Source organism: Asterias rubens, chromosome 13 (genome assembly GCF_902459465.1).
Source record: "Asterias rubens chromosome 13, eAstRub1.3, whole genome shotgun sequence".
NCBI classification, from domain to species: domain Eukaryota; kingdom Metazoa; phylum Echinodermata; class Asteroidea; order Forcipulatida; family Asteriidae; genus Asterias; species Asterias rubens.
The window spans coordinates 2,440,779-2,466,976 of NC_047074.1; the positions used below are offsets into that span (position 1 = coordinate 2,440,779).

At 38.0% G+C, this 26,198-nt stretch overlaps 1 protein-coding gene across 2 annotated transcripts; it reads left to right on the forward strand.

The window, feature by feature from the left end:
- The first annotated feature begins 1,019 nt into the window (after positions 1-1,019).
- Positions 1,020-25,837, forward strand: LOC117298931 (ras-related protein Rab-6A). 2 transcript variants are annotated; one of them, XM_033782312.1, is made up of 7 exons: positions 1,020-1,219; positions 10,014-10,072; positions 10,410-10,569; positions 11,919-12,030; positions 13,135-13,228; positions 13,848-13,914; positions 22,254-25,837. In XM_033782312.1, exons 1-7 carry the CDS (start codon positions 1,150-1,152, stop codon positions 22,322-22,324), a joined length of 633 nt encoding a protein of 210 aa, XP_033638203.1. In that variant the 5' UTR covers positions 1,020-1,149; the 3' UTR covers positions 22,325-25,837. The 2 variants fall into 2 exon arrangements, with proteins under 2 accessions (XP_033638203.1, XP_033638204.1); XM_033782313.1 differs by lacking the exon at positions 22,254-25,837 and adding an exon at positions 17,806-18,155.
- Positions 25,838-26,198: the final 361 nt, after the last annotated feature.

Here is a 26,198-nt window from a genome sequence, read left to right on the forward strand (position 1 = left end):
ATTTCTCCTCCTTACACCAACTGTGATGTTTATTCTTTATTCTTTATGATGAATATATACATAAATATAAACAATGAAACAGTTCTTTTGAGAAGTTGTTTTCATGATTTTAATTTGAGTTACATTAATATTGCCTATTCATATTGTAATTTTCATTCTTTATGATAAAAAAAAAAAAAAACATATTTGAAGTGGCCGTGAACAACAGTGAAGCTTTTTAGAAGTTTTTTTAAAATGATATTTGAATCTGAGTTACATTTAGCTTAGTACTGTTATTTTCATTCTTTATGATGATATCTATTTTAAAACAACAATGAAACAACTCTTTTCAGAAGTTGTTTACCACATGCTTGAGTTAATGCGACATTATGCACCAGAAGACGATCAGAGCATACTGATCGAAACGTCAAGTTAATCCAACGGTTCTTTTCAGAACCACCCCAACTCATTTAGAGATAGTTATTACATGGTGTTACCGCAAACTCTCCTATATCTTATTTCCACCATGCAAAGTTTCAAATCCTAGTGACGCTATGCACATTACCCATTATTTATCATCAACTGATGATGTAACATTATAAAAAGCCATGAGTCAAATAAAAGTTACACATGTCAGATGACACGTCTGTCTTCAAAAAAGTTTTGGCCAAATTACAATTGTTTATGTTTCCTATTCGTAATAGTTTTTGTTTTTAACTCTGTACAATTTTGTTTTTTTGAGCACTCGCATTGGTTGATTTGTTATCATGGATCTACTTGGAAACATGATGCATGGAGAACGTACTTATTATTGATTTTAAAACAATAAATTTGAGTCGCTTCACAACAACTGAGTAGCAGAACAGTCTTAAAGAAAGTCTTCTTTCTAGAAGTACACGTAGAAACACGTTTTTATTTCATCTTGGCTTGTGATTCACCTGCAAAAGTTCTGAGTCATCCTCACCGGAGGTAAGAAATCGCCTCCAATCAAACCTTTACATGACACGAAAATTATACTGCGCTTGCGCAGTTCACACATTGACGCTTTAACGTGGCGGAAGGCTGGGCCGATATTTTTTACTCGAATTGGCGATTTTTGAGAGAAAATAATACGTCAGTTATTGTGCATTTTGTCAAATTTCTTGTGTGAATAATAAAGGACAGTTCAACATGTCTTCTGCGGGAGACTTTGGTAATCCTTTGAGGAAATTCAAGCTGGTTTTTCTCGGCGAACAGAGCGGTGAGTATCTGTCGTCGTTCGTGCAAATTTCGTGTTGTGTCAGGTTGTGTGTGCAGTGCCGACTGTCATTTTTGTTAAAATAATTTTTTTCAATTCATTCACTTTTATTATAACTTAAGTTATATTCAGTCAGTGTCTGTGGTAAAATTTTGGAAATGTCTCTGTAAAATGTAGCAGCAATTTTTGACAGGAGTTTATACTCACTGTAAATTTTATTTTGAAATATCACATTCTTCATCTCGTCTGCCATGTCTGCATGCACTGATGCAGGGAGGGTCGTAAAAAACGTACAAATTACAATTACAAATCTGATTGATAGTGATATGGGAAAAGTTTCCGTATGGCGCCACCACTTTTTCATTCGATATGAAATAATATAGTATCTAATTTACCTCAATGAGATATCCCTTTTTGTAAAAATGTATGAAAAAGTGGTGGCGTCGTACGGAAAGTTATCCGTGATATGCGATTGACCTGTGAAAAGTGTGATTGAATGTGTATGATTTTTTTTGCAATTTATTTGAATGATGCGTTACCCCCTAACTTAGGGGTTTTCTATTTATTGTTGATACACTGTTGTGTTAACCCATCGTCAACTCAAACAGTTATGTCAACACTAAACTCCTCCACAAACTTTTTAAAAACTATTTAAAGAGATATCACTTATCAGGCATGGAATTACATGCAGGCCTCGCTCGGACAGACTGAGGCCATGGTCTCCGTGGAGTTTTCCTAGTCCTAGAACTATTATATATGAGGTTCGATTCGCTATCGTCTCTGCGTTTCTTATAGCGGAGGATAGTTCTAAGATTAAGAATAGCATTGCCCCTGCTCTTGGCCTTGGTGCCCCTTTTATAAGTTTCCCATTGACTTAATGGAAGATTTTTCATGGGAAGTGCCCTTTTGCAAATGAAAATGGCCTTGCTAATTGCTTGCCCTTTTAAAGATGAAACTCCAGGAGTCCAGGCCTGGGGGGGAGGAGTGGAAGCATAGTTTAGTAAAGAAAAACCCAAAATGGGCTAAGTTTAAACTAATAAAGGAGAGTTTCCATTGGTTTGAACAAGCCTCAAAACTGTCAAAAAAAGAAGAAGATGGTTTCTGTGTTCATGAAAGGGGGCGTTGCATGAGGGACTAGTTTTGGTTCTACATGAGGTTTATCGCGAATAGCAAAATATCAAGAGAGGGCGCTGTTGAACAACACAAAGTATAAGCGATGTGTGCATGAGTCCTGCATGACAACGTACACTGCGTTAGCAAATCTGCCCCATCTGCCTAGCCATAACACATTGCAGTTCTGAATTTGATAATAAGGAGGGTGACATTTCTGCCAGAAATGTTAATTCGTGATCGCGTAAGCAGGACCATTCTTTTTGGAGTGAGGCTTTTGAACTTGAAGATGAAGTTACTACACATTGGTGCATCTTTAAAAGGGCGTTTAGAAAACCACTAGCCAGTCGGAATTGTTTGGATTTGAGGTCACTGGCCTGTTGCTAAAATTACAGGTCTTTGACCAGTGGTGTTCAAGTCCTGTTGAAATTGGTCTTAGATCTTGCTACTGGATTACTCATAGTCATATTGAAGCATGGTTAGTCACTGATTATTCAGTTTCTTCAAGGAATTCAGTTTTAAAGACAGTGGACACTATTGGTAATTTTCAAAGACCAGTCTTCTTACTTGGTGTATCTCAACATATGTACATAAAATAACAAACCTGTTTAGCTCAATCGGTTGTGGAAGTTGCGAGATAACTATGAAAGAAAAAACACCCTTGTCACACGAAGTTGTGTCCTTTATGCTTGATTTTGAGACCTCAAATTCTAAACTTGAGGTCTCGAAATCAAATGCGTGGAAAATTACTTCTTTCTCGAAAACTACGTTACTTCAGAGGGAGCCGTTTCTCACAATGTTTTATCATGGAGTTCTACCTCCATGGTTTTATGCTCTCAACCTCTCCCCATTACTTGTTACCAAATACATGTAAGGTTTTATGCTGATAATTATTTTGAGTATTACCAATAGTGTCCACTGCCTTTAAGTGGAGCACAGAATTATGCCATGTACAAAGTGGTGGCTGCGGCTGTTGCTAAGGACAGCCTATACTCAAAGTAAGATGTGGTAATTCAGCCTAAGCCGTAGCTGTAGTAGCCATGTGTGAAGCTGTCGTTTCTGACGTGGCCTCCGTCAGTGACTTTTTGCATCCATAAATTTTACTTTATGTCAGTGTAATACGCAGTCGTTCTGTATGATGCTATTCTAACACTACAGGCCTGACATTGTTTGTTCTTGACCATAATTGTGTAAGTAGACTAAAGGAATTGTTGCCTAATTGATCAGGCTTACACGGATACATTGCAGGGCTGTATGCTTTGTTTTTGAAAGGGCAAGGGCACTACGGCATTTTTTCTTTGGCAAAGGGCACCCTATGAGGAAATTGTAAATTTCTACTGGAGCATTTCAAGGGCACCAAGGCAATGACAAGGGGCAACGGAGGCAATTGCCCCCGTTGCCTCCGTGAAGTATCAGGCCTGCATTGTACAATGTACCAGCCAGACATTTATTTAGCCATACATGTACAGTCCAACAGAACAGATTTTGAGTTTGGACAATGTATACAATTACGCTCAGATCCGTAGAGTTGAATCGGGACCGAGGATAAAATGCCTTGGTGCCCTTGCTCTTTCAAAAAAAACCAAAGCATACAGGCCTGCTTTTCAAAATGAAATTGGCCTTGCCCTCTCAAAGAAGAAATTGCAGGCCTGGTATACAATGGCATTGTTCTCTTTTGGCTTAAAACTGGGTTGAGGGGGGCATTCTAAACCCCAATTTTTGAAATTTTGGAAGTTCATTGTTCAGTGCACATCACACTTAAATTTCAACATAAATTCTTTATCCCTGAATGCAGTCATAACATCTTTAAAGATTGGTTTCAAAATATGCGCATGTTCATTGTACAGATATGATGCATAAACTTCAAAACAAAATTCTTTATCCCTGATGCCCTTATTACAATACACAGATCATTTTGTGAGAATTTTAAGTAAACCATTTTATGTTTTAAATATTATCCATGTTAATGACTGTGCAAAACATTTACATTACAACTGAGCCTTGAGCAAAATTCTTAGATCGTTCGCAAGATACAAAGTGTGTGTCCTTCAATTGCAGAAATGTTTAGAATAAATAATGTATAAAAATGTGCAAGGTAAGCTTGGGCGATATCACGATATTATCGAATATCGCGATATTAATTTGGACACGATTTCGATATCGGATGGATTTGGTTTTAATCGAAATATCGATATATCGCGATAATCGCGATATAGCGATATATCGATTAAATATCGCGATGTTTTTGCTAGCTGAGACATCTTGCACCCCATAGGTTTGGAGTAAAACCAGAAGAAGAGAACACTTCTCTTATGCTAGGACTGTCTCTTCTACAACTTTCACTTGGAGTTTTAAGACCGATGATGTCAATTTTCATTAATCGCGATTATATAGAATATCGCGATATATTGTCGGCGATGTATCGTGAATAAAATAAATCGATATCGCCCAAGCTTAGTGCAAGGCCAATGAAGATTGTGAATACACAGTATTTAATGGCCACAGAGTATGCAAATACATGTAGAAACGCAATTTATCAATTAGGCCGAATGCTCTCATCTGTTTTGCCAGTTTCCAAATTTGCTTTAGTTTTCCATCTAAATTTCAATAAACAGCAAAAAAGTACAGGGGTTTCTTATTCATCCTAGCAAGAAATACTGATTGCAGCAGAGTTGGCGACCTAGAAGCTGATAAATAATTTAAGCATACCTTATTCATCAAACAACAGAGTTTATGACACTGTTCAACAAATCTGTTGCTCTGTGACCAAGCCATCTTTACCAGAGATGTGATTTCTCCGTTTTGAAACAAAATTACGTTTTTTGGTTGCCCTTATTTTTAAAAACAAATTCCAGGTCTTTTTTTTGCCCAACCCACCCCCCAAAAAGATCGAATTTTTTTTTTGTATTATTGGGCTTCATGCTCGCACGTTTTCAAGCTCACGTGCTTTCTCGCTTTGCGCGGGTTCATTTTTTTTTCTCAACAGCCTTCACATCCCTGATCTACGCAGTACAAGTCACGTTAACTTTTGAATGGCGGTCAGCAGGGGAGTGACTGAACATTTTCCACCCTTACTCAATTAAATTCAATTAAATAAACATGACTTTCTATACGCATCAACAACCTCCTTGGCTTCTAGCCACTGGTCATTACCAAGGGATAGTGGTCATTACCAAGGGATAGTGGTCAAGCTGTGATGCTAGTAGAATAATCAACAAGTGTCAAACGCGTTGATCATCAGTCTCATGAGCATTTACTAAGGTCAACCCAAGCAGTTATAGACAAGACCTTTATCACGGTGTGGTCATCTTGATTTTTACTCCATTCCAACTTACATGTACATTATAACCAAACTGACGCTGGCCAAAATAATAGTCTGGTGCCATGCGCAATGAATGTTAGCACTCATAACTGTTATTGGAAACAGGGAACATGACCAAGATGGTGACAGCATGATAAAGGTCTATAGCGCTCGGATGGTTGACCTGGGGCTCCCGGGACTGAGAATCGAGACACCTGCCTCATTATAACCCACAGCGATTGCCGTGGTGCCCTGTATACATTGCTATTGTGCCCTGTGCAAATTTACATTTTTCTCATAGGGAAATTCAAGTACTCCTTCAAGAGCGAAGTTCAAGGCCTCCATACATACATGTAAATTGTACCAATTGTATGTTTTAGAGTGTTTTAAGCTTTGATCTTCAAGAGTGTTACATGTCAGTCAGTGCATACTCTTCAGAAAAAAAAATAAGAGAAATTAAGAAATTTAGTGCATCAAAATCAGGCCTTGAATTTCAGTTTTATTTATATGAAATTATTTTTATAAATTGTTGATCATGTACACACAGTGTACATGGTAAATGGAAATGACGCTTTTGTAGTGAATCCAGAGTTTATAACATTTTTTTGTTAAATATCTGTTGCCTTTCTCACTCCAAGATTCCAAATACTTCCCAATGTTTATTCACGTGTAAATACTCCATTAAGCTCCATCGGAGTTCAATTTTATTTGCTGTGAATATTACAGTCAAAATGTCAACCCTCATCCCATCCAATAATTCGGTTTGATCAGCGCACTGCATAAAAAAACTCCCCTTGCACGACACTTCCAAATCAACATTGAGTATTTGGTCCAAACATAATGCATAATGCTACACGGTCAAACCACATGCTTACATGTAGGCCACGTAAAAAACATGTTTAGCGTCCCCGTCTGCTTCCTTTTAAGAGGCTGCCTCCTTTTTTTTCTCTCTTTTTTTTGTGTGTAACGAAACAAAAAAATGATACATTTTAATATAGATCTCGTCCAAAAATGTGTTGTGTGGTAATTTATAAAAAATAAAAACCTTACACGTAGCTGCCTCTTTTGGGAAATTTATTACTTTTGTCTTAGATTGTTAAAATGCAAAAAAGATTCCTGTTTAAAAAAAAAAAAAATTGAAAAAAAAAGGAAGCCTCTAAAAAGGAAGCGGGTGGGGACACCAAACCTGTTTTATTTATTTATTTGGCCTTACGTGTAACCATCATTGCCTACATCTGTATGGCCAATTATGCGTACTCCTCAGACATCGGGCTGTAGAGACGGGCAGGGTGTCATCAGCCATACTCAAAGACACTCAGCTCATGAATATTCATTAGGCTCATCTTCTGTTTGGGAGTAGACGTCGCATTGGGAAGGGAATGAGACAAGTTTACTAGCGGTTAATGTGCAAGGGTGAGAAATCCGTGCCGAGGAATTGTTTTTATAACGGGGGCAGGTGCTTTTACAGTCTAAACGTGGTCGTTTAAAATGTACTTCTGATTTGTACAGTATGTATTTGTGGGTACAGTCAAATCAACATTTTTTGGGGGTAATTAAGTAAATCGTTCAACACTTCTATCATCTTCTGGACAAGGTCTGGATATAAAAAGATGTCAAAATCGTCATCTCCATCTTTCACACGTACACACATACTGTACTTTGCATATCATCAGGTCTTGTCTGATTTAGTGACTGCTTTGATCTTTGTGTGAACAAGCAATGAAGCATAGGATGCTCGTATGTACATGTAACAACCACCTTCAGTCTGTCTGTCTGTCTGTCTGTGTGTGATCATCCTGTCCAGGGAACTGGACTTAAACTCCCACTAGGGGATATCTTGTCAAGCTGGCAACAGCCAATCTCTACAAATGCAGGATTTCTAAAAAATCAAGAATTGTGAATTGTGATGCAGTAATTATACATACTACATGTATGTACAGTACTTTGCTCAATTGTTGCATGACGACAGTAGTTTGATCATCATGTGAAGAAGAAATGAAGCATAGGATGCCCATAGCAACCACTTTTAGTTTGTCTGTCTGTCTGTCTGATCTTCCCGTCCATGGAACTTGGCAAACTCCCACAAGGGGGTATAACTGCCAAGCTTTGTGAGATGAGACAATCTCCTTCTGTTATCATTTAGTACTGTAGTAGAAACGGAAATACCAGGAGAGTACAGTCGAGTAGAGATTGTAAGATAACATGCTCCCAACCAGAACGTGATGAATGCAAAATTCCTCCCTGATTAGTTTTGATTAGATTTTCTTTCAGAGCTCCTTATGGATGCTACAGGGGGATACTAGACGTGTGATCTCATGACAACTCATACAGTCTTTCAAAATAATTGTTTTTCTCTGCAATTTTGCTGTTTTTTTATGGGGGAAGGGGGGGGGTTAAGTGAATATTAATCAAAGAAAAGACCTTTGGAAAAGAAAACATTTTTTGTTTTGATGCTTGGAGGGTAAATCAGCAGTCTTCATTACATTTCCAGCACTCGGCAATGGGTTACCTTGCCATACAGCTTACAGTAGAACTGCACTTAGTGAAAACAGGCTCAAATTAACCCATGGGTGCCATTGGAATTGCCGTGGTGCTTTTGCTGTGGTGCCCTTTGCCCTAAGGTAAATGTGCATTTTCCTCGTAGCATGCCCCTTGCTACAGGACAATTGCTGTGCCCCCTTCGAGAGCGAGGGTCAAGACCTTCCCGAATAGGAGACTTTCCAACGCTAGGCGGCAGCAGACATACCGGGTAAATTTCCATTGTTTACGTAGTTCTGAACATGCGCATAATTCTGAGAACAATGGATTTACCCGGTAAGTCTGCTGCCCTCTATCGTCCCAGAAAGTCTCCCATTGCTGTGGTGCCCAATACACCAGGGTCCATGAAGGTGAAAGGAAAGGACAACTTGAGTGCCCAAATATGTTAATTACCAGCGAACGATTATGGATTTCAAGCTTAGCAAAATATTTTGACTGTTACTTATTTTGTGCACACTGAATGCCAATGTTGAGTAGCAAGTGATGATTTTTTAGTACATGTAGCAGAGCCTGATACATTTTGTTTGTAGCAATTTGCTCTGAGTGTCCACTGGTAACATATTATGTTTGTGATACATCAGGTGATACGCTTCCTTCTTGAAAGGGCAATATTGTCACTAAGGGATTTTCTCCTTTGTACAAAGGAAACTCCAATCAGGAAAATTGTAACTTTCTATTTGAACGTTTCAAGGGGCACCAAGGCAATCACCTGTGTTGCCCCTGTGAAGCATAATAGGCCTGAGTGATAGTATGTCCTACTTGAAAACAAAAACTGAAATATGTACGTTTAGCAAACTAAAAGCATGATGAGAGTATGATACTACATTATGTTTTCACAGTCTTTTTTATGAGGTCATTTCACCGTAATGTGGCCCTCTCATTATTGATTCTTCCTGACAGCCAAGTCAAGCAACGGCCTCATCAGTTTGGTAACCCTAACCATCACCTTAAAAAAGTCTGGTCATGTGTACCAGACTGAGGGGAAAAATGTCCTCTCATAAATTAGAATGCGCGGGCCCGGCGAGCTTCGTCCTGTCGAGAGGGAAGAAGCGTTGCCGAGGGTTTGTGGTCTGAGGGAGGCTAGGGCTAGTGGCAGATGATAATGTCATGTCAAGTGTGGGTTTGGGAATAGATGGAAGCTTGCATGATACATGTACATGTATGCACTGTATCACTTAAAATGTACACGTTTTGTTCTCCTTAATTATTCATAGCTGAATAACAGAATTCTCTCCATGTCATATACTGAAGGATTGAATTTTTGACATTACTGTTTACAAATTCATCACAGTGATTTGATAATTCATTGTGACATTGGAATATTAATTGATGCATGGATGTTTTATTTACTTTTTATGTGAACCGTAAGCCATTTCGAGATGTGTTGGACACATTTTAACTTCACTATTACTTTAGGTTTGGGTAAATTTATCTGTATCCAAACCAATTAGTGCACTCTTGTAGTGTCTGTCATCTCAAAAAGGCAAATTTACTTTTATTATTAGCTTGGAGCGGCCATTTTTTTAGGCCTCATAAATACTGTGTCCTACATGTACTACATTATGTACGACTTACATGTACCTACGTAATAATGAATGTACATGTGTACAAGTGCATGTAATTGTAAGGGGCACAATAAGACACATTGCTAATTGTAGTTGATGCTTGTTTCTGTAAAAAATGCATAATTACTTGATATTACTGACAGCGTAATAATTGTCATCCTTCACATGAACACTTGTAGTTTCCTTGACAACAGAGTATTGATTTGACCCAGATCACTTTGACCGCTCACGAAAGGACGTCAAAAACTAATATCTTATTGTCTGTCTGTGTTTTATCTTTCAGTGGGCAAGACATCTCTCATCACAAGATTTATGTACGACAGTTTTGACAACACATACCAGGTGGGTGTTTTAAAAAGTACTGCATAGTACTGCATAGTCAAATCGTGGATACAGGCATACCAATCTTACCAGAGTCTGGAGGTTTGCCTACATGTATGTAAGTTTGCCTGGGAACTAAATAAATACCCATGACATGCTTGAAGAGTTAATTGTATTTAAGAACTTTGCAGAAGTGAGTGAAATAAATTGTGTATTTAATGATGTAAATATTGCATGAGTTTGCAATGTATTACTTATTCCGCTTGCATTTCAAATGGTTTTAGGACAAACTGTGACAGATGAAATTAGTAGTCGTGGCAGATTGTTTTTATTCCAAACCTTCTGGATTGTTTCGCAGGCAACCATCGGCATAGATTTCTTGTCTAAGACGATGTACCTGGAGGACAGGACGGTGAGACTTCAGCTTTGGGATACGGCGGGGCAGGAAAGGTTTCGCAGCCTCATCCCAAGCTATATCAGAGATTCAACAGTCGCAGTGGTAGTCTACGATATAACAAGTAAGCAGCAGGCATTATAGTTCTTTCCTACTTTGGTCTTTTTTTTACCCTTGGGAAAACTCTGAAAAATTGTGATTAGATGTATGGTGTAAGCCCTTGTACTCGAAAAAATATTCCTGCTTTTTTCCCAAGGACCAAATGTCATGCCTGACTCAGGTCAATGGTATGCCAGTATATTATTGCCTTATTTCAGTATTTTTCATTGATTTTTATTTTCCTTGAAGACTTGAAAAGCATTAAGTATTAAAGAGACTGGACACTATTGGTATTTGTCAAAGACCAGTCTTCTTACTTGGTGTTTCTCAATTGGTCGTCGAAGTTGCGAGATAATAGTGAAAGAAAAAACACCCTTGTCACACGAAGTTGTGTGCTTTCAGATGCTTGATTTCGAAACTTCAAAATCTAATTCTGAGGTCTTGAAATCAAATTCGTGGAAAATATCTCCTTCTATGTTGAACTTTACAATTTAAAAAAGGCTATATTTACAGCGATACAGGACAGACAAAAATAACAGGTCAGTTACTAAGATTAAAAGTGTAAAACACTAAAATACTTAAGAAAAACGGCTCCAAAACGGCTCCTTGTGTATTTCAAAACCTGACCAGAAAAGTGACAAGCTAAGAAATAAAAATGCAAATCGAAGCAACACCTGACTTTTAAGCCCAGAACTCCATGGACATCACAATTTTCGTTGCCTAGTAATTCAGCCTTGGTGGCCATTCAAATGAAATTGCTATGTCTTTAAAGAGAAGGGACCTTGCACAGTTAGCCCTTTCAGAAATAAATTACTGATTACGTTCGTACACAAATATTTAGTCGTTTTTTTTACGTGCAGTCGGTTAGTTCTAACTGCAACTCGGTGCATGTACAGTTTCACTTAATTTCAGTGATTGGATTTCAGAATAGCATACATGTACTTCCTAGGAGCACTGACCTTGGCCCAATTTTATAGTACCTGTTCAAGCAACAAATATTGCTTATTGGTTTTTGCTTAGCAAAATTTAATACCAGTCACAGATGGTATACTGTAACATCTGGAATGGTGTTTTGTGCGATAACCTAATTCTGGTGAGCTAAGGTATTTAAACATGGTCATGTGACCACAGGCCTTGAAGTTCATTCGTGGGCACAGCAATTGTCCTCTGGTAAGGGGTACTTCTATGTGGACAATTAAAATTTGTATTGGAACTTTTCCAAGGGAACCACAGCAAAAGCACAGGGCACCAAGGCAATTGCTGAAGGTGCAGTGGATTAACTCGAGGCCTGTGGCACCCTAATGCAAGCAATAAAACTGCCTGTTAAATACTGTTTTAAACCCTTCACTGTTTTTAATCCCTCTTCCTCTTTAGATGCGAACTCATTTCACCAGACGTCAAAATGGATTGATGATGTCCGGACAGAGAGGGGGAGTGATGTCATCATTATGCTAGTCGGAAACAAGACAGACCTGGGAGACAAAAGGTGGGTTTCCCCTGTTTCGTTTCCGTTATGTGGGTTCCAATACCACCCTGAAGATCTTGTTGATGGTGGGGGGTGGGGGGGGGGGGGGGGGGTCGTAGTAGTATGTAGTAGAAGGGGCCATTGCCCGACACGGGTGTTCAACGACAAACTCCCCTCTTGGATGGGGGGGGGGGGGGGTGGGGGATGTACGTAAAGATCAAACTCGGTACATAATCATAACCCTCCATCCTCCCGATGGTATAAATATTTTGAGCTACAACCCCTGCTGTCTTGTGGATTTTCCCCCTAAAATTTGAGCCCTGAATAGTATTACTCAACATAACATTAGTGCAAAAAAACAAACCCTTAGCAGTCATTTAGGGCTTAAGGTATGATGGCTTAAGGCAAAAAAAACCAAAAAAAACCAGTTGATCGTCCCCGCCCACATCCTTTTGGGGGGCCGCATCGTTTTGTTTATACTATTTTTTATTTTATGATTTTTTTTTATCCATCCTTTCAAAAAGGAGGCATAGGAGCTTTTCCCGATTCTAACGTGATGCTCTCATACACGTGTAACCGTCTGTTTCATAAAACAATTAGTGAATATCTACCATCAAATCTTTTTAGTGTAATAATCCGACCCTGTCAACACGGGTCCTCATGCAACAAATAGATATAAAATAAGTTTGAGGTGGGTTCAAACTGAAGAGTTGGTGGCCCGTTTGATTTGAAATACTATGGGCCATCTTGGAATTTTTTTTTTTTAATAATAATCAAAAAGGTGCTCGCTCATCCTCCTCTTTTTTGAAAAATCCGTACAATCAACTGATATTTTATTTTATTTGGCCTAACTCATTAAACAATAATGATGCGTTCTAACCATTTTAGATCTCTAACAAACCAGCAGCACCTGTTCTTTTTTTTGAACAGGTTGAATACAGCAAAGACTCACAAACATCAGCTTAAATGCATCCTTCCTTATTCGTACCTTTTAACGATTGTACTTTACTTTACTGAAAGTTTTTGGAGCCAGAAATCAATAATGCCATCCCCACTAAGGCTGTATTGATGACTGTAGTGATTCTGTTATTGAAATCCTATTGTGCTTGTTTTTTTTTGTCGCAGGCAAGTGTCGCGAGATGAAGGAGAAAGAAAAGCAAACGAACTCAATGTATTGTTTATCGAGACGAGCGCCAAGGCCGGCTACAATGTCAAACAGGTAAGCAGATATATTAATATTGGCTAAGCAGGTTTCCAAATATCAGCTTAGCAGCTACCCATGCAATATAATGGTCATGGTTGACTCCAAGCCGGGCCCAATTTCACAGAGCTGCTTAAGCAGACAATTTTGCTTGAGACATTTTTCTGTCTAGCAGAAACCAGCATTATAGCAGTTATAAGTGGTGCATGTGATGTGGTATTTTTGTTGGTTTTCTTATTCTGGTTAGCATTATGTTAGCTTCTTTGGGCTTAAGCAGCTTTATTGCGTTGTTCCCAGGTCAGCAGATACACTAATATCAGCCGAGCACTGACTTATGTATGGCATACCTACTGTACTTATTCGAGCAAAGCATATACACATGTTTCAGCTTAGCAAAAATGTTTCCATCCATAGCTACTTATTTCTGGTTCTCAAGATTAGAACTGAAATGGGTTTAACATACATTTATCATGGATCTCACTTTTTGAAACACCAAATTGATATGAACCGACTACAAGTAAATTTAGGCAACACTTCTGTGTGTACTTGGGAAAACATTTTGAAAAGTTGATCGACCAAGGCTACTTGTTTCCCTCACATGTTTTTTCAAAATATTGTTTTTTTCTTTTTCTTGTAGCTATTCCGCAGAGTAGCAGCCGCCCTACCAGGAATGGAGACAACAGAACCTAAGAACACTGGAGACAGTATCCTTACAACTCAATCAACAAATCTTTACTCAGACATTCTCATTAAATCTATACCCCTCAGGTTTTGAAATTCACTCTTGAAGGGGCACGCCAATTTTCCTCCGGTTGAGGCACCTGTATGAGGAAAATTTGTATTGGAACTTTGCTAAAGCACAGGGCACCACGGCAATTGCTGTGCCTGCAACCTTTCACCCAAGACAAATTTTACACATGATAATGATGAACTTTTTATTGGTGTTTTCACACTTCAATTTCTAACCCTGGGAGTTTCCCAGAAGTGGACTCCAGTGTGAACATAGATATTTTCACATGGTACACACATCCAAGTACTTATAAACCTTCGTATAGTTAACACCAATGTGAGACTTTTGGGACGATAAAGGGCCGCCCATTCATCGGTCCCTTTCCATTGTTTTCAGGGACGAGACCACTAGAAAAGGGTCGCTGAGAGACACACCCTCTATTGTCTTAAACATTTCACATTTATAGAGAACTCGCTTCTGAAGTTTGAATTTTTGATATTTAACTCTCTGTCATCGGTTGTTTTCTTCTACTTTTTCATGTTTTGTTTTGATCGTCAAGCTCACTATCATGGGATCTATAACATTTAAGGAGTCTGGTTTTCTGTCCCCCCTTAGTCGCTAACTGTTAGTTGAGCTCCCTGCTTAGCCAAACCGAAACCTACTAAACAGATTCATGGTGGTGTGTGTGTAATAATAAACTAACATCTAAGCTCATTGACATTAGAAGTAGACCAAGTGTGTTTGGTTGTTTTTTTTGGTGACAGAAATTAAGGTTTTAGTTGTTATTTACAGAGTTTGTATTTAGATCAGTATGTATGGATTAAACTTAGAGCTGAGTTGATGAACATTAACACATTTATACCATGCTTAATCATTTTTATACAGGGATGTGGTTTCTCAGTTTTTAGTAGGGCGCCCTCGGCTGTGGGTCAAAAGTAGGTAGCTCATTGGCTGATACTGTGCGCCCCGCGTACTTAGCTGCGCTTTTTCCATTGTGTAGTCATAGATTAACCTCTAAGATTGTGGCTCGACAATGTCAATGCATACAGTCTAATGAGACGGCATTTCTTGTGTAGAATTGCATCATTGTATTTCAGTATTCAGGTCTTGGAAGACTTTTCAGAGACTTGAGAGCTCGCCAGTTTCTGGGTAAGTGCAATCTACAACTGCATGATCAATTAAAAAAAACTCCCGAGCCAACCCCAAACCCTTTCAGAATCCCAAGTGTCTGTTCTGCTTGATTTTGGTGGATTCAGGACGGCATAGCCAAACTGTTGCATGTGGCTGTTGCAGTCCTTTTTATTAGATACCTGTCTTGCATAGGCCGTCATTGCTGAGGTCAGGCAATGAAAATGTACTGTTGTATACATGCCACGCACTACTCTCAGGCAATGACCTTTGACCTTGGTGATCGGGTCGTTTGAGTTTGTGACATTATATGCAAGGTGGTCCATTAGTTAACTCTGAATATGCAGGTTGAGTTTGTGCCATTATTGATGGATCGCATTTGAAGCATTTAGCCAAGATACGTAATGTTTGCGAAAACGTTTCTGTATTCTGTAGAGTTGTTTATTTGTTGAGAATGATTTTGTAACTGTTTGCATGCATTGCTGTTTGTGGATGTGCTGTTGTTGCGTTGAGCCCATCTTGGCAGTTAGACACACAATGAGTGTCAGGGTGAGGCTCGGATCAAAGAATTAGTCTGGTGCTCAAGATATTGGGACCAACATACTGTAATGAGCTCAGGGAACCAGACAGTAATTTTGATTTATGTGGGGTTCCTGAATGATTTGCAACCATCAATGTGACTATTGAAGACAGATGTGAGTTCTGAATGAACGTCTGGACATTGTAGAGGAAAAATAATTCATTGTGACATAGTTAATGTGGATGTTCAATAATTGAAGTTTGAAGTCAATATTGTAATTTGACATTTTAAGTGTTGAATTAAGTTGTTATGTTATTATTGCTTTGCTACTGGCTATATATTTTGCTTTGTGTCTTTGCCTGTTGGTGTCTACAATTTAAAATCAATGGAAGAAAGAAATAATAATAAGCCGTTCTTGTTGAGCGCATAATACAACAGAGTCTCTATGCACTACACATCAAAGCTTCTCAATTATGGCTATTGCACTGTCTGATTTGTACAAATTTTTGATAGATAAATGTCACATAGGACTGCAGTATCTTAATTATGGCCATTGCACTGTCACTCTTGTTTGTAAACAAGGTGTCATTAGGCCATTTAAAAAAAAAATTGTTGATCGACCCCGCCCGACCGTTCAAAACCACCCGACCCCATTTTTTTTTTTTTTTTTTTTCCTTGTCTGGATATCTCTTTATACTTTTACTGCCCAGATTTTCAGCTGATATTTTTTCAAAATGTACAGGTTTGAAAAGATGATTAAAGAAGGTGTTTATTCATGTTGGCAAAGCAAGAACAATTCTTCAAATATTTACTTGGGCTACACTGTGCTTAGTTGTTTGAAGAAGTTTACAGAATATGTCAACTAGGAGTTAAATTTGTTTGACAAAACTATTGAAAACATCAAAAACACACAAACCCTCTGTTTTATAGTGATTGTGATGATTTCTTTATTCTTGATTTCATTTTTGGCATGTCAACAAAAAACCTCCCTCCTCCCCATCCGCAAAAAGGTCGATCAACAATTTTTTTTTTATGTGGCCTTATATGTTGTATTTTTACAAAGAAATACATTAATTAAACTTTTTGGGGGCTTTTCTGCATACTAATTACTGTGACTTTATGCTGTGTTTTAGGAACTTCCCCTTCAGTCATATTTCACTTTGATACATTCCATCAGCCCCTACTAAATACCTCCACATTCCATGCTCATCCATAATCTTTCTAGATATTTCTTTCTCATTAAATTGTGCACAACTTTGATTTAATGCTACCCCTCCCTGACTGCCACAAAAGGAAACGTTTTTGGGGGTTGAACAAACTTTTGACACTGGCATAATCAACAGTTTGTTTACTGGAGCTGGATATGAACGCAGGTTTAAATGCCGCTCTAGTAATTTTCTCTTTGTCCAGCCCAAAATTATTGAGTCTTGGTTTCGAGACCACTGTGTTTTGTGTACACACAATCAACATTTGGATTAAGCTTCACTGGAAATGTACGTAATGAATTAACATAGAGGGCGCTGTGGTCATTGGTGGTGCAGAGCTGTGTATTGAGAGAGTTGCGACATGGAGGGACCACTTTTCTTTGGTCACGTGGTTGCTGGGCACCATGTTGTCTCCAAACGCAGCACAACCCAATGGGCAGACTAGTCTGGCACCCGTGTTCGCCCATCCGTTTCTTTGGAACAAAATGGCTTCTAATCGCAAGTTGTCGCAACTCTCCCAATATACGGCTCTGTGGTGGTGGAAAGTATACCACAAGTCACAGCACCCTTTATGTAATTCGTCAAAGGTTAATTAACCAAGGAAAGAATCTGCAGAATCCTGTGCGGACTTGTAATTTTTCTTTTAAGATCATAATTTCATAGAAAGTTTCTTTGTTTGTCAATTCCACATACTGTCCATTTTAATTTTAAAATTTCATTATCCAACATGTTCATTTAAACGTTCAGTTTTTATTTTCACCAGTGTGCTTTTAACTTTCCGTTTTCATTTGAGCTGTAACAAGAACTCCGATCTTCATCTTACTCTCATCCTAACTTGCTTAATTTTTTTGATTTGTTTGAGTTCCATTTCTTCAAGACTTCTATACTTATGATTTTAATTCTTCATCATCATGATTTAAATTTTTCGTTATTTCATTTTGAGCTTTGTATGTTGAGTTTTTGAGTTGCTTTTGGAGCATGTTTTCCTTGACTGTGATTTCTTTTTCTCCAGTGATTGAAGTCAAACTAGAAAAGACCCCGTCACAGGATCCCCAACAGCAAGAAGGTGGATGTGCATGCTGATCTATAACGGACACTCTCATTGGCTACCTATATATATCATGTATCAAAGCTGATCTCCAATTGGCCAGAAAAAAGCCAAATTTGGTGGTCGGTTGGTTATTGCCACCTTTTTTTGTATTATCGCGTCTGATTGGTCAGAGTGTTAGTAACCCTGTTTCTGATTGGCTGAGTAGTAGTCATGGTAGCCGTTGGCCAGAAAAAAAAGAAGCCATTCGGTAAATTTAGTCGTCGGTGGGTTATTACCACCTTTTTTTGTAACATCGCGTCTGATTGGTCAGAGTATTGGTAACCCTGTTTCTGATTGGCTGAATACTAGTCATGGTAGCCAATTTAGGATGTAATTGGTTGGCAGTTCATGTATAAAATACAACCAGGAAGTCAAAATGCAACCACCAGTAAAGTTGAAATCCCCAACATTTTGATAAACAAATCAGCATTGTATAGATAATTTAATCTTTTAGTGTTTCGCACTTAAAATTTAGTTAGGGATATTGAAACAAAATGTTTTAAGTACAGTAAATAAATATGAATTTTGTCCAACGATTATTTTTTCACATATTGTTTAGTTTGGTGAAATTCATTTCATCGATCAGTCTTAATCATTTTTTTCTTGTCTAGGACCTGGTATTCAAAATTGTACAGACATACAGTATGGACATACCTCCTATATCTAACCCTCTGATCAAGGAAAGCCATGTTCTTTGTAGCAGGCTTCCAGGGCCCAATTTCATGGCTCTGCTTACCGCCAAATTCTGCGCTTATGATCACGATTCCCCGTTGAATTTCTGCGCTAGCCTTGTACATGTAGAATGCCTAGTAGCGTGGAGTACGCACGCACAGAAGCCAAAATTTGCGCTAACCAGTGAAATACGCTTGTCGTAAGCACAGAATTCCCTGCTTCCGTAAGCGCTGAATCTGTGCTTACGATAAGCAGATTCATGAAATTGGGCCCAGATGTCTTGCTGAGAGCCTGTGCTAGATTCTGAGGTTTCCAACTGAATTCCAAATTTTCTAACTGCTGGAGAAATGTTTAAAAAAGATCTCCTTCAATGATATCTGACTATATATTTGTTTGACTTTAATTTGTTGGGAATTTTGCTTGATAGATTTATTTATTGTAATATTTTTTGTCATGAGACTAGGGACTCCTCAAAAGTGACTAGCATTGTATAGCAATGTTTCAGTTTTAGATGTGGTTGTTTTTGCATGGCTCCATTTTATGTTTACCTATTTTGTGTACTTCAGTATGTGACCATTCAATGTAATCAACAACAAATACAAGATGTAGGGATTTGTGAATCCATGGCTATGGTTCGGCCCTTCCATGGCGCAACAGCCTTACTCGTAAATATAAGATCATTTCTGGTTAAATTGAGGTCGATTTTTATTCAATGTTTGAAAGGGATACTGTTTAATATGGATGTGAATGTAACACATCCTATCTTAGCCTCTTTTTACACTTTCATCCTGTTTTTTGTGGCAAAACAGCTTATCTCTGTACTTGCTTTTCTCTGAATTAGTTTTTTTTTGTGTCATGGAAGGGCAGGGGGTGTTTGCTCTGGTTTATGCTTTAGAAAACATCAGCCCTTATTGAAATGACAGCTTCAGGATCAGTTTAAACTATACTTTGGCACTGGCATAGGCTCTGGCTTAGGCTCTGGCTTAGACTCTGGCTTAGACTCTGGCTTAGGCTCCCCCATTAGTTTTCAAATTAAGCACTTTCAATATGGCATTTTCAATTATGGTCGTATGGAGGAGAAGCAGCTATGGCTGCTGCTGGATCATAGCGTTCACACAGCCCAAGTCGGAGCCAAAGTTGATGTGGCTCTGAGAAAAATGAGCCATAGTTCATATCAATAATTATAAATATTATAGTAAGTAACATTTGTACAGTACAAGTCAATAATAAAGTTAAAGGTTTAGCCCTACATTAAAGTACTACAATTTGACTTTTGTAACGGGGATATTTATTAAAGATGAACTTTTTTTGTAAGTGGTTACGTATAGGATTTTTATAAGCCATCTAATTTTGGAGCTTTTCAACTTGATAGGTGGCAGTAGACTTACTGGATAGATCCTTGGGTACTGACACTGAGTCCAGGCTCATAGTTATCTAAAACAAAACCCACCCAAAACAGGTGTTTCTGCTGCAACCCTCCTTGGGGGTACTGTGACGAGAAACAAAATGTTTGTATTTTGTTCACTTTTTGTGGGCAAAATTGGAACTTTGGAAGTTTGAAAGTTAGTGATTGACACATTTTTCTCTTGTAAAGATTATTTTATGTGCATTCTTGATTATCTGTTTGTGTCACTTTAGTGTGAAGGATAACTTTGCGTGCTGTTGGTTCAAATTGTTTGTTTGGGAGATTTTTTTTTTCTGATATCATTTTGATTTGTAGACTGTTGGATATTTCTACTACAAGAATTGCTAGAAACAGCACTTAAACTTTTGAATTGCCGCGCTTCTGTTATACAGAACTTGTTGGCGTTGTGCTGTTTCTTGTTTTATTTAAAATAGTAATTTAATTGTACCTTGAAATTCACTCGAATCGGAGCTGATAAAAAACAGTCATGTGACACATTCTGAACCAAGCTACCAAAATGTTATCTAATCTTCAAGTGAACAAAGAAAAAGTGTCTAGAGCAGGATCTGAACCTCTTACCTTTGAGTTTACATGCCGGTGCTCCACCATTTGACCTCACTAGCCTCCTTATTTTTGATCTTTGTTTGGTGGGCGCTAGTCACCAAGTGTTATCTTGTGATGATGTAAACACAAATTTCATCTAGGGATATATTGAAAGTGTGCTTGGCAAAAGATTGTAGGCAATTAAGGTGCAAAATAGTAAAGCAAAATTTCTGTAATTGTGATAATTTTTTAGTTGTTTTAGGTAAAGGAAACTCCACATGGGATTGTCAACATATGTTTGGAGTATTTATAACTAAAAGTATAAATCAGTTATGTATGGTTTTTTTAGGAGCCATTTTATTGCATTGATCTGCTGCTTAAACAAAGTGTTGTACTTTGTTTACCTGTCAAAGGGTCTTGGAGGGTCGCATCCATCTTACACCCAATGGACAACCACAATGACAGTTTGTTCTGCTAAAATTGCTCTGTTGAAAATTGATCCTGATAGGGGCAATCTTGATGATTATTTAACACAAAGAGAAAACAAGAAGGGAAACAAGATTACAACGAAAAAGGACTTTACCGATACTTATGATAAACTGTTGTTTTTTCTTTATAAATCGGAAAATAAAGTTTTTCAATGAGGTTACTTTCGTTTGCCCTTTTAGTAATACACGTTTTGTGATCTTTAAAATCCAGGAGTACACATCGGTCATATTGAAAAAAAAATTCTCTTTTTTTGTCAATGTTAACGTGAAGGTGGCTGCTCGGTGTTCTAGCAATATTCGTTTTGAAAAAAGTGTATTTTTTAATAAACGTGACACGTATTATTTTCAATGATTTTTTGATGTGTGGAATAGATGTCATTTGTTATTTTATGCATGAACAAAGAAAGTTGACAAGATTTTGTTTTTGACTTTCAAGCCAACTTGGCCTTTTCAAAAATAGCGGCTAGGGTTATGGCTTGATCACCATGGGAACATGCATTGAAGCATAGGCGGCCCCTGTGTATCACCAGGTGTTGTCTTCTGTAAGAAGTTTACCGTCAACGGACGTTTTATTTTTCAGTTGTGCCAGTTATTGGATCACTCCATTGCTGAGACCAGACCAATTGCATCAACTACTTTAAGTTTGGTCAGACAATGGAAACTTACATGCATGTACATGCGTAATACAACTATCAACAAGTTGGGTAAATTTTTACCCCAACGAGGGCGCTATGTATGTGCTTGTTGCGTCATGTGGTAGGGATCTGTTGAAAACTATATTCAGATTCCATGCCCATAGAAAATCATTCATGTTGTCAAATATTCCTGGCTAAAATGGCTGTCGGAATTCAGTGGGTCAAGACTTGGTTTTGACTCTTTGAAGGCTGGGTTAAGTAAAAGGTGTTAACATCTTGAGCAGGACCAGTAACAAATGATTTTGACCTGAGCTTATCTTGATGCGCTTGTAGGAGAAATACTTTCTTGACAGGTTTTTGTGGTTACCGACCAAACTGTGACGACATGTTGATTTCGACTGGTTCATTTACTTTGTAACAATGCTTTGCTAGAATTCCTGCTAAGCGTTATTGCTCTCAGTGCTTATTTTCAATGAAATTTCCCCGAGTAATTAATACTATTTTATTATAACTTGAATAACACTTCTGTTTTGTTTTCTTCTTTAGGTTTAGGGAATAATTTCTAACGTTGAGTTTTGCAGAATTTTCCAAAAGTGTTTTCCTTAACCCAAGATGTTCTCTCTAAAGTTCCTGTCACACTAACGCCCAGAGAGCCAGATAATGATATGCAACAAGAAGAAGGTGGTTGCTACTGCTAGAACACGCCCCTCCTCCCTATTGGTCAACTCATTTGTGTGGATGTCTCTCATTGGCTGGTGCCGCAATTGTTCAACCAATCAGCTTGTTTCTCTGTGAAGTACTGGGTAATGTTACATTTCACTCTAGTATGTATATGCAAAATTGCAATCTGGTAAGTTTCGGCAAATAGTCTGGTATGCATTTCAATATCTTTTTTTTAATGAATGTGATAGGTTAATTTCAAGGTGGCCCATTATTCCAAATTGGGCCATCAATAAGTGCACTTGATTGGGTGCATTTTCAAAATGGCGTCTCGGAGTGCCATATCAGTTAACACTCATAGTATACATTTGCTATATTTAACATAATGTAACCTGCTGTACACGTTGAATGTATCGTAAACTAACTCATGTATTGGTGGTTTGTGGGTGAACACTGGGGGCCAGTATTGGTGATAAAAGCCGGGGGAACAAGGTTGACATCATTGTCTGAACACCATACAAGACTTTTCCCGATCGTCCGCTTAATAGGGTTACCAGTTGCCATTCTTAATATGTAAATTATGTGTGAAATACCAGTATTATTGGCTATAGTGCCTCATGACTTTCATCCAATCAACAAGTTGTTTATGTATCTTCGTGGGCACTTCCTTACCTTACATGTTCTGTGATTGGCTAATAAATTTGCTTTCAGTTAGGCCACAATGTGAATTTTTATTGGTTGCATAGCAAAAAATACTGAGGATAACTAAAATTTTAAATGAAGAAATACTGTGTTTTTAACTTTGGCTCCATATAATTTGACCACTTAAACGCTTGTTGATAAAACACAATTTGAAACCAATGATCGACCTCGGGATTAGTGTGCTGGCGCTCTACGAACTGAGATTTCTAGCCCTATGTTGGCAGTCTCCCTACTAAAAGATGTGTCAAGATTCTAGTCTTCGCTACATTAAAGGATCAGACTTTTTGATGTCACATTTGAGAGTCTTTTTTCAAGAATTTTAGTCTGGATGATACTCATTAAATAGTTCATCAACACCAAGGGGGCACTTCATTATATTTGAATTTTCTGTTTAAAAGAAGAATCGGGACCAAAATAGTGTAGAATGCTTCATGTTGAGAGCAGGGCACTGACTTCACTTGTTACCTTGATTTAATGAGACTCTACTCTAGCTGGTGAATTTTGTGCGAAGGGTGCAAGTGCTGCAGTAATCCAACTTTGTAGGGCTTAACTCGAACAGAGGGGTGACTATTTAATAAAGGAAGAGCCATAAGTGTATGGTTATTCTGTCTTTGAAATTCTTATCAGTCTGAGTTGCTATAGATACTGGTTTTTCGTTATTTTTTGTAATGCATAAATAGGTTCTATAAATACATGTAGATAGATGTTGTAGTTCACAGGGAGATGTAGGAGGAATAAGGAAGGCCTTTGTTGCGCCGGAAATGCTTAAAATATCAGGTGGATCAATAGTAAAAAACATTCATAATTTTGTTGTAAATCAGGAGAGAGAAACTGCAAAGTCTCAGACTAAATTTTCGCCAACGCAAAATTGTATGAAGGCAAAGAAAATCAGCATCAGAAATGCAGAAGTGTAACCCTTAACAGAAATGTCTGCAAGCTTGCCACAAGATTAACTGCAAAACTTGCAGAGAGCATGCATTGTAACTGAAGAGAACATGGCCGAAAATGGTGTTAATATGAGTCGGGTGTTGTGTGATTTCCAGATGGCATTTGTCTACAGTGCTCATGTGGAGCTGGAGGAATGATGTCAAATTGGGTATAGGGCTTACGTAGAGAGATGACATAGGTCGTAATTACTAGATCAGGTTTCCAACTGGATGGTGTTTGTTTCTAGCCTTGACAAAGCAATCAAGCACTTGAATGCAAGAGAAGATTTATAGGGAAGAGGCTGACTTGATGAGCAAACTTAATTGTCGGATGAGGAATGGATTGGTGAAGGGCTTGTTTGGGAAAGATTTCAGTATACTGCCACCACTTTTTCACCCATTTTGACCAAAAGGAACATCTTAATTTGAGTGAACTAGATTCATATTTCTTTTGCGAATGAGGTGGCTGGATGCTCTAATGTCCCCCTTGATTGTCTTGGGGGGGGGGGGGAATACAAATTCTTTCCTATTATTTTGAGGTGTTTTATTCCCACTTCAGATTCTTTCAGATTGGAAAATTTAATTATTTGTTGGGTCATTGAAAGCTGTTGAAAAAAGGGTGATTTTCAGCACAGTGAAATCTGTGGGAAAAAAAGAAAGTTATTTTCAACATGGTTCACATTTATTGCGGTTTAAGAAAATGCAAAGTTTGTTTTTGTGAGTGTGATGTTTTTGCACTGACAGAAGGATTAGATGCTTTTCTGGTTGTTTACGTCAATGGTTGAATTTTGACACGTGGGCTTGAGGCAAATTGTACAAGTTCTGAAAACGAAAAAATGTAGGGGGGTTTTGGTGTAGCCTGAACACCTGACATTACATTTCGAGGCTCTTGAATAACGCCAGAGACCGGCCTCCAGCCGGCTTGTACATACAAGTACCTTTGACCTACGTTAATTTCACATAGAGATATGCAGTCAAATTCTATTGCGGACGTGATGGGAGTGTACTGTTTGGGCATCTATGGAAAGCTCATGCCACTGTGCACGTTTATCCAATATCATAGTACAGACAGGGGTCCAGTCTTGGTTTGGTGTAGTGATTCTGTTTGTTTGTTCTTGAAAGATGGCGAGTAAGGATCCATTAGAATCCGTAAACTTTTGATTCAGTCTCTGGACAGATTCTCTAGTCAAGAAGGAAAACTGGCAATAATTGTTTCAAATTATTTGGGGTTTGAACAAAGGAAAGTTGACTAGAGCGGACTTCGAGCCAAAAACCTCAGGATTAACGTCCCGGTGCTCTACCACCTGAGCTTATTATTCCACATACATCTCCCTAGTTGCTATTGGCAGTGTAAATGTATGAAGAAAAAAAAATTGTAGTTACTTTTTATATAAACTTGATGCAAAAATGATATTTTCAAAGGATTATGTATTTTAATTATAAATAAAAAATATGTTGTTTTGTTGATGTCAGCGCTTTTTGCTGAAGTAGCTACAGCCATTTTTGAATTTTACGTTTTTATTTTATTTCAACAAATGTCGCAGTAGCTGTAGTTTATTTTCTACATTTTGTACATATTTGACGTTGACAATTATTTCTTAAAAAGAGTCAAGTGTGTTAATTGGCCGGCAGTATTTACAAATATTGATGTTTACCACTTCAGAGATTGTATAGATGATAAACCTTGTCGTATTTTGCTGTGTCTAGTCTTGATTCGAGTTGGTAGTTCAGTATTTTTGATCCTGTAGGCCAAGATCAAATCTTGTGGATGTTTATTGGCACAAGCTAGTAGAATTTGGTGCAATTCGTACAAAAGGTTATCCGAATATGCTTTCAAGGGTTAAAAAGCATGTCGAACTTGCTCACTTACTATATTTGTCCAGATAATTTTTTTTAGGAAAGTAACATCAGGGTGTCTGAATTTCAAAAAGGGGTGTACAAAAAGTTACCCAGACACCCCTCTGCCACCCTTCTTCATGTGATAGCTGTGTCTAGCCCCCTCAACTGATCCATGTGAACTAATTCCCTATGGATCTTAAATACTCAAGCTGCAGCTTGAAGAGAGACTATGTTGCATCCAGCCATAAGAATTTGTTGTTAAACTATTCTTTAATGAATCCGCATTTAACAGTTTGATCACCATTTCTAAAAAGAGAGGTTGCCAAGCTGAATCAATTTTGTGAGAAGAAAAAAACAAAATTTAACATAAAAAAAGCATATTTGACACTGAAATCTTGAACAACTCTTGCAAGTTAATCAACAGGTGTACGAAATTGGCCCTTGG